General features: G+C 32.9%; 1 protein-coding gene across 4 annotated transcripts in view; it reads right to left on the reverse strand.

The window, feature by feature from the left end:
- The window catches only part of CNOT6L (CCR4-NOT transcription complex subunit 6 like), a 95,442-nt gene that overhangs the window by 42,486 nt on the left and 38,502 nt on the right, over positions 1-14,454 (reverse strand). For all 4 annotated transcript variants that reach the window (XM_081059690.1, XM_081059692.1, XM_081059691.1 and 1 more), the window contains one exon: positions 4,454-4,543. In XM_081059690.1, coding sequence (XP_080915816.1) covers positions 4,454-4,543 — 90 coding nt within the window. The remainder of the gene's footprint in view (positions 1-4,453; positions 4,544-14,454) is intronic.

Raw genomic sequence — 14,454 nt, forward strand, 5'->3', positions numbered from 1 at the left:
AAAATAGGAACAAAGTTCACTGCATGACAAAAAAATCAATCCACCAAGAAGATCCTAAACAATCCTAGCAATCCTAGGATAGCTTCAATCCTTAGTAGCAATCCTAAACATAGCTTCAAAATACAAACCTCAGCAAATGTAAAAGAACTGAAATAATGTTGAACATGTTTTCCAACTGGTCCCAAACTAGAATCAAACTAGCATAAAAGAGAGACAGTGGGAAATTACACATTTCTAAATAAGCCATGAGTCAAAGAGGAAGTTTCTAAGAAAATTTTAAAACGTACATTAAAACAAAATAAAAATGAAAATACAATATATCAAAATTTATGGAATGCAACTAAAAGAGATCTGCAAGGCTTCACGCTTACATTAAACAGATCTCAAATCAACAATCTGTTTTTACTTCAAACAAGAAAAAAAACAAAATAAATTCAAAGCAAGCAGACAGGAAAAAATACTAAAAAACAGGAAAACAAAAAGGTTAAGCATAAAAGAACAGAAAAAATATATACTAGTAAAGATTCTAACCAAGAGAACTTGTGTAGCTATATTTTTTCATGTAGCCATATTAATATCAGAGTAATAAGAACAGCATGATAAAAATTTCAAATATCCAGAAAGATGAAACATAGAAATATACCCTCAATATATGTAATTAAAAGGTTGTAAGAGATACAAGAAGAAATAAAGAAATCCACAATCAAAGTGGGAGATTTTACCACAACTATCAGTAATGAATTAAAAACAAAGTAATCATTAAGTATACATAACCAATTCAAACAATTAACAAACAAAACTAATACATAAAGAACGCAGCACCAAACAACTATACAATGTACATTCTTTTTAAATGCATACTTAACATTTACAAATTAAACATGTGCTGGGTAATAAATAACACATTTTAAAATTTTAAATCAAAACTAATCATAGTATGTTCTCTGACCATAACAGAATTAAGCTAGGTATCAATGACAGAAAACTAGGACTCCCCTGGAAATGGAGAAAGAAACTTCAAAGAAGAAATGATGAGAGCTATTTATTAGAAAACATGCTAAACTGAATGATAATGAAAATAATACAAATTAAAACTTTTAAAATTTGTGGTATACAGGTAAAAGTCATGTTTAGAGGGAAATTTCCAAATAAATACTCTGGAGGGGAAAAAAAGTCTAAAATAAAGTTAATGATTTTGGTATTAAGAAGGTAGAAAAAGAGCAGCAAGTGAAACTCATAGAACACAAAAGGAAGAAATAAAGAAATTACTGATATGGAAAAAAACATGTTACAGGACCAACAAAGCTAAAAACTGGTTCTTTTTTTTTCAAATAAAGTATTGATAAATCACTGGGCAAGATTATGCATGGAATAAATGGAGGCAACACAAATAACTAATATCTGGGATGCAAAAGAATATTACAAAACTCAACTATATTCCATAAATCAGCAAAAACAAGATGAGATTTATTTTCAAAAACACTGTAAGAGTATCAAAAAAGTCAATATGGAGAATAAATGTCAAAAAATTTACACAAAATTTTAAAAACGACAAGAAACCTGAAACTCAATATGGAGAGAAACTACAGAAGACACAGTAAATAAAAGAATCTTCTGCATTGTTAGAAGATCAAGTGTGGTAAACATGCCAATTCTTTCCAAACCAATCTACACATTCAATATAGTCCTAATCAAAATCCCTATATTGGGAGAGAAGAGACATTTGAAAAGCTGATTCTAAAAATTTTAATGAAAATATAAGGTAAAACAAGCATGGGCCAAAATTAGCCATGACTACAATCAAGTCAAGGGGGAAGACTTAATTACTCTACTGTATTATAAGACTGAGTGTATATAAATATATGAAGTGTGATCAAAAACTACAGTGAGTGAATGTTTAAATTTTAAAAAATTTATTACAGGAAAAGACACATTGCCATCAATCCCCCTGAAAATACTCCACCTCGCTTCAAACACACTAATCCCATCGTTCTTGCCACTTTCTGAAGCAGTTCTGGGAGTCCTTTTTCGTGAGTGTCTTTAGTTGTACTGTTGTGGCTGCCTCAATGTCCTGAATTGATTCAAAACATTTTCCTTCCATGGTCATTTTCACTTTGGAGAAGAGCCATAATTCAGATTCACCGGTGCCAGATCCGGTGAATAAAGTGGATGAGGACACACCATAATGTTTTTATTTGACAGAAACTGCCATACCAGAAGCGAGGTGTGAAACGGAGCCTTTCTGTTGTGATCAACAAATACGGTGAATGCTGCTGCCGAGTGTCATCCAATGGAAAGGCAGGATCTTCAATATGGAAAGCTGCACGTTGAACCTTGGTAACAGTGTATGACACGTTTCAACTTGTTTGGTGCAGACAGGTGTGAGCTACGGTTGAGAGAAGGTGTGTTTTAAAGTGAGCCATAAATCATCCTCTATCATGACAACGCTCCTTGTCACACATCGCTTCTGGTATATGGCAATTTCTGTCAAATAAAAACATTATGGTGTGTCCTCACCTACCTTATTCACCAGATTTGACACTGTGCAACTTCTGGCTCTTCCTCAAAGTCAAAATGACCATGAAAGGTAAACGTAAACGTTTTGAATCGATTCAGGACATCGAGGCAGCACGACAGTGCAACTAAAGACACTTAAAAAAGAGTACTTCCAGAACTGCTTCAGAAAGGGGCAAGAACGATGGGATAAGTGTGTTTGAAGCGAGGGGAGGAACATTATCAGAGGGATTTATAGCAATATATATAGGGATTTATATCTTTTACTGTAATATTTTTGTTGCTGTTATTAAACATTCACCATATTTTTTGATCACACCTTGTATACAGACATTTTTTATATAGCTACTATATTAAAGTTTTATATACCTACCATACTAAAGACACTGTTATACTGTCACAAAGACTAGTGGAAGAGAATACAAAATTCAGAAATAGACCCATATATATTATACATTGATGATAAATGACAAAGATGGCACTAAAAACCAGTAATGAGAGAACTGTCTTTTCAATAAATAGCTCAGGTTCAATTTAATACAAATACGGAAAAGTTATAATATTTACTCTTGTATTACACAAACTTCAATGCCAAGAAGTTTATAGCTTTAAATGTTACAAAAAAAGGAACTGTTAGATAATATAGAACAATACATTCATGAGCTCAAGGTAGGGAAAAACTATTAGAAGACACAAAAGCAGTACCATAATAGAAAAGATCAACAAATTCAAGCATGTTTTATTTTTTTCTGTTCATCAAAAGATAAATTAAGAAAGTGAAAAAGCAGAGAACTTCATGAGAGAAGGTATTTGCAACAAATATGCCAACAAATGGCTTTTATCTAAAACACATTAAAAACTCCTTTAAAATTACACACAGATACATCACACACATGCCATATAGCTGGGCAACTGGCTACTTTTATACAGATGAGAGATATTTAATTTTAAAGCATGAAGAAAACAGCATACACATATTATGTATACAGCTTAATTAAACTGCCACAGTCTTAATTTCTTACACAAAGGACCTCTCCAATAAATTTATCTCTCTCATAAATCAACTTTTAGTCTTTTTAACCCCAAAATTGTTTAGATAATATTAATTTGGTTTTACCTTATTGTAAATCTTACTATTTCTTAAAATTTAGTATGTAGGTGTCTTCTATCATGGAGAGAAATTTTAAAAGGATAGCTAAAATATCTACAGGCCATGATGATGGCCTCTATGTTGGAATCTAGATCTCTCAGGCTCTATTTCAGGATTCTGTAGTTTAGAAAGATGGTATTAAAAAAAATGAATTTAGTAGCATTTCTACACTTTTATCCCTATATTGAGTGTGTAAACAAAAAATGTTTTAAGTCAAATACTTAATAGCCTTCTTATATTAAAAAAAGTCTATCTGGAATACAACTGTGTTAGTCAGATAAATCTGGTATTCTTAATGAAAATCCTGCTTACAAAATTTCCCCAAATGTGTAGTGAATCAAACTAGTCATTCATGAAAAATGTGTGCAATATGTAGGTTCTACATAATCAAATCAAACAACGGATAACTATGTATCTTTGTGATTAAGAGCAAGACAATCTTCGGTTCTTAGCTCAGGTATTAATCAGCTGTGTAACTTGGGTAAATTGCTTTATTGTCTGAATCTCAGAATTTGTCTGTACAATACCAGTAAAAATTCCTACCTTCTAAGTTCTTAGAAAGATTAAATGAGATAATGTAACTAAAGCTTCTTATATATTGCTTGGCAAATAGAAAGCACTCAGTATATGAAAAGAAAAGTGTCCCACTACCATGGAATACGCTAATTAATGCAAGGAACTCCAAGCCTACAAGCAGTTTTAAAAAATGATCAGATGCTCTTGAGCAACATGTGACATATTAGCTAACAGTAATATTTGTAAGTTTACTGCTTTGGCATTAATAGTTACCTGCAAGATTGTCAAGCATGAAGTTCAGTAGCTTTCGGGTTCCATCTGGGTTCTGGTATAAATTGAGAATATCCTGTGATAAAGGATTGCCTAAAGCAGAAGATAAAAATAAAATCTGTAAGACTTACAAGACCAGACAAAATGTACACAATAAAAAATAATTTTCTATAGTGAATATTACTATATTTAATCTGAACATAAATTTAAAGAAATTGTATGAATTTAAAGAAATACTTTTTAAGATATTCACAAAGAAAAACTTCAAAAGGTATTTCTTTCCTGATTTCAGTGTTTTACTATAAACCTATAATGTTTCTCAAAATCACATGTATACACACATACCTAAACACACACACACACACACACACACACATCAATATATATGTATATCGCTGTCTATATATTGATCTTGGTCAATTCTGAAGTGATATCACAACTTGGCATTTAAAGTAATCCTTACAGGTTCTATATTTATCTCCAAAGACAATATTCGTACTGAAAGACAAACAGCCCTGTAATAATGAATGCAAGATATAAAAAGGAGGGAGGGTCATTTTAGTTAGACTATTCATATTACATGAGAAAAGGAAGATATTTCACGTGAAAAAGAAAACTTGTTACCAAGTTAATGAAACGTGAAAGGAAATTAAGAATTTTTTAATGATAGTGATGAAGGATATTTGAATAGTAAGAGTATAGATTTATCAAATATCAAAAAAAAACAAGCTATTGTTAACAGTCTATATATTCCCTTAAGAAATAAAGGAGGTATTTGTTAAGACAAGCACACAACAGTCTGGTAAACAGATTTGAGAAAACAAAAACTATGGGACTTCCAGACATGAAAATTCTAGCTATTAAAACAAACAGAATCCTCAATGCAATAGCCACCCACCAGAGGGCTACAATTAAAACATTATTAAACAACAAAGTATTAGAATGAATATAGAGTACTTGGAACTCTCATAAATTGCTGATGGAAGTATAAAATAGTACAACTATGGTGTAAATCTGCTTGGCAGTTCCAACTGAGTTGAAAGTAAAAACATGAAATGTTCTGGGGTGACAGAAATACTCTATATTTTAAGCTAGGAAGTGGGAACACATGTGGATACTTTTGTCAAAATTACTCAAGCGGCATACTTAAATATTTGGGTATTTTACTATATGTAATTATAAATAAAGTATTAAGAAAAAGCCATGATGAATGAGCTAGGCAGTAGATTAGACACAGCTAAAAATAAAATTAGTGAACAGAAAGATATCAAAAAAATTACCCAAAGATATTACTGTGAGTCAAAGATGTAAAACATGAAACAGCAAAAGATACGAGAGTTAGAATAAGAAATCTTGACATACATTAACTGGAGCTCTAGAAATAAAGAACAGGACATCAGTTTCTAGTCCAACATTCAAAGAGTTTGGAAGTTGTCGATCCCATCCTAAAGATTGAGGTCACAGGGCAAACTGCTATCCTGAACACAAACAGGCAGACTGAGACCACAGCCTATGGGAGCAGAAGTCCAAATGCTGAAGCGCAGAGCAGAACAGGAATTAGTATTAGTTTGAACATTTTAAATAGTCATTGACAAATAGCTGGGGACCCAGAGAAGATTAGCTTGAGAGTTAAAAACTCCAGGAGACTAGGTCTTAGGGGACCCCACACTTTCCTGAGTCTTACCTCCTGGAGGCCCACCAGGTTCTCACTATAAACACTGGAGAAAAGTTGCCCTGAGCTTCTGCCAGGGGGTAGAGGGTACATAATATTCTCCTTAACAAGTCCTACCCACATGGGAATATAACCAATTGGGGTTTTACCAAAGCGTAACCAACCAGGGGTAAGAGAAATACTCCACACTCCAGCCCCTCTAGTTGATGTGGGTGGGTTACCAACTCAGGCTCATTAAAAGACTGAGACCTAATCACAGAACTACAGGACTCTTCTCCTTCCACACTTTTCCACCACATCAATAGGGCTCCTGAGTAATAATACAGGATTACAGCTAAAAGAATTGCAAGCCTCTATTTAAAGAGTCTCTTGGAAAAACCCAAAGACAACAGAGGAGCTAAAAACAAGCACACTAGAGGAAATTTTGAATTCCAACATACAGCTATAGTAAATAGTAAACACAACCTAACTCCTAACCAGAAAGAGTGGTTAGAGAAAGGAGAGTAGGAAGAGGCAAAAACTTTCAAAAGCTAATTAAAAAAATGAATAAACTGACACAAGGAAGCACAATGTACACAAAGAAATTTATGAAAGTATTTCATTTTTCATTGTACTGCAAACAAGAGAATGCCAATAGCAAGTAAAAGACTTTGAAACCAGATAAGGACCAATTACTTGAAAAAAACCAAGAGAATGGCAATACAATTTATTAGCAACACAGAAGCTAGAATATAGTGAATATCTCCAAAGATTGCAAGACGATATGTGAGACTTCAACACTCCTCTACCAGTTATCAACAGGAAAATTAAACAGAAAATGAGTGAAGATAGAGAAAACCAGAACAACACTGTCAATAAGCTTGACCTGATATTTACATAATACTTTACTTAAAAACAGAAAAATATACATTCAAGTCCACATGAACATTTACCAAGAGAGAACATATTCTGAGCCAGAAAGCAAACTGTAACATATTTAAAAGAAATGAAATAATACAAAGCATACTGACAATAACAAAATAAAACTAGAAATCAACAGACAGATAATTTGGAAAATCCCTAAGTACTTTGAATTTAAACATCACACTTCTAAATAATCCATGGGTCATAGAAGAAGTCACAAGGGAATTTTAAAATTTTTTAATTGAATTAAAATAAAAACATTATCAAAATTTGTAGCATGTGGCTAAATCGGTGTTTGAAGGGAAATTTGTAGCATTAAATGTTTATATGAGAAAATATCTAAAATCAATGGTGTAACTTCCATATTAAGAATCTAAAAAAATAAGGGCAAATAAACCCCAAAGAAACCAGAAGACACTAATACAGAACATAAATCAACAAAATTTAAAACAGAAAAACAAGAGATTACTACTGACCCCAAAACATGGTTCTCTGAAAAAGAGGCAATATAATTGACAAATCTATCTTTGACCAGGACAAAAACAAAAATGAAAGAGGGAACAGCCCCTGAGACATTAAAAGGATAGGGAGTATTACTAAGAAAATTTTATGTCCATAAATTCAGCAATTTTGGAGAAATGAACAAATTCCTTGACAGAAACTACAAGAGCTCACTCAAGAAGAAACAGAAAGAAAACAGCAAAAATGGCCGAATAAGAACCTCCAAAAATTTGTCCCTCCATAAAAGCAATAACAAGAACAAAACACGAGTAAGAATTATCAGGATCAACTATTTCAGAACTCTGGAAATTAACCAAACGACTGCAGCAACCCAGGGAGTACTGATTCCAGAAAAAAAGGCACAAATAAGGGTAAGAACAACGACTTAAGGAGTTTTAACTTCTGGTTCTTTCATTGCCAGGGCAGCTTGGCAACAATTGGAGCAACCAAAACTAAGCTGGTGCTCTTTCAAAGACTCATTCCCAAAGACTGGCCATTATATAATCTGACCTGGGTAGTGGTTCCTTAACTCTTGCTTAGCGCTAAAAGACGCCCACCTGGAGGGGAGGGAAGGGGTTTGGAAGCATGTTTGAGAAAATCATCACTGGAACATGTTCTAACTTTGAGACTGTCTGAGGTCATGGAAACAATTGAAGCAACAATAGACTAACCAAAAAACTTAAGGAAAAGCTTGGGGATAAGAATGTCAATACGGGCTTTGAAAACCTCTGACACGTTCTGGGGAACCTAGAAAGCCATAGATATATAGAGGACTATGCACAAGCTTAGGAAAAAACTTAAAAACAGTCTAAGCTCTCACCTCTGCCTGACCTTGAGGCTATGCACACATATAAAATAAAGGCTAAGGCAGAGTTATAAACTTCCTGGCTGAGTACTGAAGGTTTGCTCCAAAGTACACACAGAGCCACTTGGCTAAGAGTGGGAGATTTACTGCTTCCAGGCATTTAAGGGAATATCTGTCCAAGTATTAGCTGACCAACTGAATAAAGGCTTCACAGCCAAACATGATAAAGAACACAAACGTCACGGAATTAGTTATAAGGTCACTAAAGCAACAAATAACAAAGTAGCAATAACAAACAACCCTGGGAAAGGGAGAGATTCTGATTTCAGAGTTGCCACATTATTTAAAATGTCCCGTTCTTAACAAAGACATTAAGAATCATGCAAAGAAACAGGAGAGTATGCCCCCATACATAGGGGGGAGAAAGCAATCAATAAAAATGTCCCCAAGGACAATAAAAACTGTACCTAAGGACTTACTAGAAAAGGCTTTGAAACTCCACTATTTTAATATGTTCAAAGAGCTAGAGAAAATCATGTCTAAAGAATTAAAGGAAAATATAAAAACAATGTCTCACCAAATAGGGAATATCAAAAGATAAATAGAAAATTATAAAAAAGGAACCAAATAGAAATTATGAAGTTGAAAAGTACAGTAAAAAAAAGTCACTTAGAAGGGCTCAAGAACAATATAAGACAGGTAGAATTATCTGTGAACTTCAAGATGGGTTGATTGAGATTATACAGTCTGAGGCACAGAAAGAAAAAAAGAATGAAAAAAATGAGCAGAGCTCAGGGATCTGTCAGACAATATCAAATGTACCAACGTACACATAATGGGAGTACAAGAAGACAGAAAAGAAGAAATAGTGGCCAAAAGCATCCCAAATTTGATGAAAACAATATACATATCCAAGAAGCTGAACAAACTCCAAGTAGGATAAAATGAAAGAGATCCACACCTAGACAGACTGTAATAAAACTGTGGAAAGGTAAAGACATAATGAGAATCTTAAAAGCAATGGGAAAGTAGTGACTCATCACGTGCAGATACTCAATAAAATTAACAGCTGATTTCTCATCAGAAACCCTGGAGGCCAAAAGGCAGCAGAATGACATATTCAAGGTGCTGAAAAAAAGTCTGTCAAGAAGAATTCTATATCTAGCAAAAATATCCTTCAAAAAACAAAGGAGAAATTAAGAGATTCCCTGATAAACACAAATTGAATTTGTCACTAGTGCACCAGCCCTATAATAAATTCTAATGGGATTCCCTCCAGGATGAAATAACAGGACCCTGGGCAGTAACTTGAAGCTATATGAAAATGAGTACCAGAAAAGATAACTACATAGATACATATAAAAGACAATATAAATGTAATTTTTGTTTTTAACTATTTTCTTCTTTTTTTCTCTAACAAACAATTGCATAGAGCAATAATTATAAATCTATGTTAATGAGCACACAATGTGTAAATGATATTTGTGACAATAACAGTAAAAATGAGAAGTGAATAGAGCTACAATTACAAAGTTTGTTTTTTTTTGTATTATTGACATTAAAGTCCAAATTAGATTGCTACAAACGAACATGCTAATTGTAATCCCCGGGGAGACCACTAAGAAAGTAATTCAAAATAATATAGCAAAAAGATTAAGGGAATGAAATTGGTACACTGGAAAATATCCATTTAACAAAAAAGGCATTAATTGAGGAACAAAGGAATAAAAAGGACATAAGACATATAGAAAGCAAATAGCAAAATGCAGACATAAATCCTACCTTATCAGCAAATAAATTAAAGTGGATTAAACTCTAATTAAAAAGCAGAATTAGCAGAATGAACAATAAAACATGATTCATTATATGCTGTCCACAAGAGACACACTACAGATTCAAAGACACAAATAGGTTAAAAGTAAAAGAATAGAAAAAGGTATGCCATGCAAACAGTAACCAAAAGCAAGCTGGAGTGGCTGTACTAAGAAGAAAGGGATAACCTCAAAGTCCTGTATCAACAGTGCCTCTATATCTAATCACCCGTAAGTGGAAACAACCCAAATGTCCTTCAACGTGTGAATACCCACACAATGGAACACTACTCAGCAATAGAAACGAATTACCGATATACGTGACAACATGGATGAACCTCAAACGCATTATACTAAATGAAAGAATCCAGAATCAAAAGACTACATACTATATATTTCCATATATGACATTCTGGAAAAGTCGTTGCCATGGGCTGAGAGTAGGGGAAAGATTTGACTTCAACAGACACAAATTAATTTTAAGGGGTGATAAAACAATTGTGGTGGAGGTTATGCAACGGCTATGCATAGTCTGTCAACATTCACGGAAGAGGTGGATTTCACCACTCTATATAAATTATATAGCTCAGTAAAACGGTTGCTAAAATTTTAATGTTTTCAAAAATGTATTCAAGGTACAATTTCAAGAGTCATTACTTAGAGTTTAGAAATACAATGTACAAATACCAAAATCAATAGAAAGGTATGTAGATTGAGAAACAAATAAAAGGGGGGAACTATTTTTAGAAAAGCAAAAAAGGAGAGAAAAATCACACAGTGTAATCAAAAGGTAGGGTAGCAATAACACAAAAATATCAATAATTACAACATAGATAAGGCAACTGGTTTAAACCGACACACTAAAACCAAAATAGTCAGACTGGACTAAATACAAAGTCCAGCTATGTTCTATTTGTAAGGGATACACCTAAGTACATAGAAAGTACATAGAAAGGATGAAAGTAAATGGATAAGAAAAGATGTATTAGACAAACATTAACCAAAAGCAAACTTCCACAGCTATAATATTAAACAACACAGACTATAAGACAACAACCCTAACAAGGGAAAAAGAGGCTCACTACCTAATACCACCAGAAGGTATAGCAATATACAGGGACAGGTATAGCTGTATACAAGTATACAGGTATACAGATACAGCAACTATACCTATATATTGCTGTAAGTTGGTATACCTAATAAAATACCAAAGGATATAAAGCAAAACTGAATGTATTACATGGGGAAATGAACAGATCCACCATTTTAATGGAAATTTTAGCATAAATATCTTAATTATTATAAAGAGAAACAGTCAAAAATTTCTAAAGATATAAAAAATTTGAGCAATATAAACAACGGATTTGATCTACTGGACAAATATATATAGACCTGTGTCTGACAATGAGAGAAACAATATTTTTTTCAGATTCAGGAAAACATTTATAAAAATTGATCATACACTAGGCCATAAAGCAACAATCAACAGTGTCAAAGAAATGATTCATACAGGCTTAACTGCTTGTGATGCAATTAAGTTTAAAGCTAACAATAAAAAAGCTAAATTTAAAATCACACATGCAATGGAAATTTTAAATAACTGATGGGTCAAAGCAGATATAATAACCTATATTAAAAATACTTAGGCCAAAACAGTAAATACTTCATATCAAAACTGTGGGATGTAACAACAAGAAAGCAAAACAGGCAAATTTATAAACTTCAATGCTTATATTTGAAAATAAGGAAATCTAAATATGAAAATATATATAACTTTAAAAGAAAAGAAAATGAAAAATTATAATAAATCTAGATAATACCAAATAAAGAAAAAATAGAAACCAGTTTTAAAAAATAAAAGTCAACATTGATTTACTGAAAAGAATGTAACTGACAAATCCCTGGGGAGACTACATCAGACCCCAAAAAAGTAGAACGCACAAATAGATCTTAATAATACAGGGAGTGATATAGCTACAAATAGAAGAGTCTAAAATTTTATCAAGAGAATATTGTGAACATTTTTATGCAAATGAATTTGACAAACTCCAACAGCAGAGATATGGACCACCAAAATTGACTCATTAACAATTAGAAAGTCTCAACAGTTCTCATAACTACAAATATATTAAGGTGATAGTTAATTATCTTCCACAAAGAAAACACTAGGCAATGACAGTTTTATAGAATTATCCCACCAAAATTTCAAGAAACAGATTAGTTCAATCTTACACAAACTCTTTGAGAGAACTTTGTAAGAATAATAAAAACACAGGACTATCTTATTCATGAACACATGTGAAAAATTCCTTTAAAAAAGTTCTGTTTGGAAGCTGTCCACCAGGAACCCTGTGCTTACCTCCTTATACTTTGTGACTGACAGATTCACAGGGTTATCTGTCTCCTGACACTAAACAGTACCTGTAGCTAGTTATATAAGCATCCAAATAGGTCAAGGCAACTATACAAATACTTCCATGTAACTCTGTCCCCCTGGGGAAGCAAGACTTTTGCTGCTTGCTAGAATATTTGCTGGTTGCTTGAAAAGTGCCGGACCCTTGGACCTGGGTTACTCAGTTACAGTGCAAACACACTGTGTATAAAGCATGTGTCTGGGACTATGCTTGAGTAACAATGTTTTTTGTCTCTGACCCAGGAGTCTCATGTCTTCTGCCACTATCCATGAAACAATAATTGGCTTAACTTATTAGCCTGTAAGTAGAATACAATCTCAGAGCCTTCACAGTTCTTCATAAATATTATCAAAATAAATGCAGCAGTGTAAAAAAGCACCAAATTGGGTTTACTTCAGGAAAGCAAATGTACTTTAAATTGGAAAAAAATATGTACATATAATTTACTACTTCAGCCTGTGAAATGAGAATAACATAATCATTTCAATAGACGAAGAAAACATCAATAAACTCAGCACTTGAATAAGGATTACCAAAACAGGAACAGAAGAAAACTTCTAGAACTTAAAAAAAAAGTTTTACCAAAAAGGTATAGCAAATATCATTGTTAATGCAAAAATATTAGAAGCACTTCCTTTAAAATTGGGAAGAGAAGCATGCCCAGTATTAATGCTTCTATTCAACACTGTACTAAACATCCCAGTCAATACATTAAAATAAGAAATTAAATATAGAAGAATTAGAAAGGAAAACACAAAACTGTCACTATTAGCAAATAAAATTATTACCTGCATATAAAGCCCAAAAGAATTTACAAATTTTTAGAAAGAATGAGAATTTAGCCAAAGCTTGTAAGATCAATTTTTTGAATTGCATTTCTATATACCCCAACAGCAAATAAGCAGAAAAGGCAACTTTGAAACTAAAAAAGTCATGGTTTATAATAGGAACAAGAAAATTTATAAGCTGCCTAGAAACAAATCCAACAAAAGATGTGCCTCACCAGTGTGTAGTTAAAAATTGTATGCAAAGACATTAAATATGGTCTAAATAAATGGAGAGAGTGCTCAAATTCATGGACAGGAAGACTCAATATAGTTAAAATGTCAATTTTTCCTAACTTGATCCAGACATTCAATGCAATTCCAAAGTACCAACAGGTTTTGTGAAATATAGCAAGCTGTTTCTTTTGTATAAGAAGATCCAAGACACCCAAACTGCCAAGACACTACAAAAGAAAAATGTTAGAGTAATTTCTAAACCAGATATCCAATCTTAATGTAAGGCCGTAATAATAATTATGATAATGCAGTAATTCATGCAAGGTTAGACAAATTGACTACCGGATATACAGAATGGAGATCGTAGAAACATAGCTATACACAGCTGATAAATGAGAGAAATGACTTTGCTGATTAGTGGAAAAAGGGAAAACTCTTCACTAAATGGTACTGAGACAACTGGTTATTCATAGGAAAAAAACAAGATTAGATTGCTCTCAAAATCAGACCCCTCATAGTATATTAAAAAATCAATTCCAAATGAATGAAAAAATTAACTATGAAGACCAAAACTTTATAAAACTGTTAGGAGGTAATATAGGAAAATGTATTTCTGACCTCGTATAGGCAAGATTTTTTTTTTTTTAATTTATTGGGGTGACAATGGTTAGTAAAATTACATAGGTTTCAAGCGTACAATTCTGTAGTACATTACATGTTATACTCACCACCCAGAGTCGGTTCTCCTACCTTCACCATATATTTGACCCCTTTTACCCTCTTCTACCTTTCCCCCTCCCCCTTACCCTCTGGTAACCACTGAACTGTTGTCTGAGTTTTTGTTTCTTTGTGTTGTTCCTTTTTCAGTTTTATATCACACATATGAGGGAAGTCATC

Source organism: Rhinolophus hipposideros (genome assembly GCF_964194185.1).
Source record: "Rhinolophus hipposideros genome assembly, chromosome: 1".
NCBI lineage: Eukaryota > Metazoa > Chordata > Mammalia > Chiroptera > Rhinolophidae > Rhinolophus > Rhinolophus hipposideros.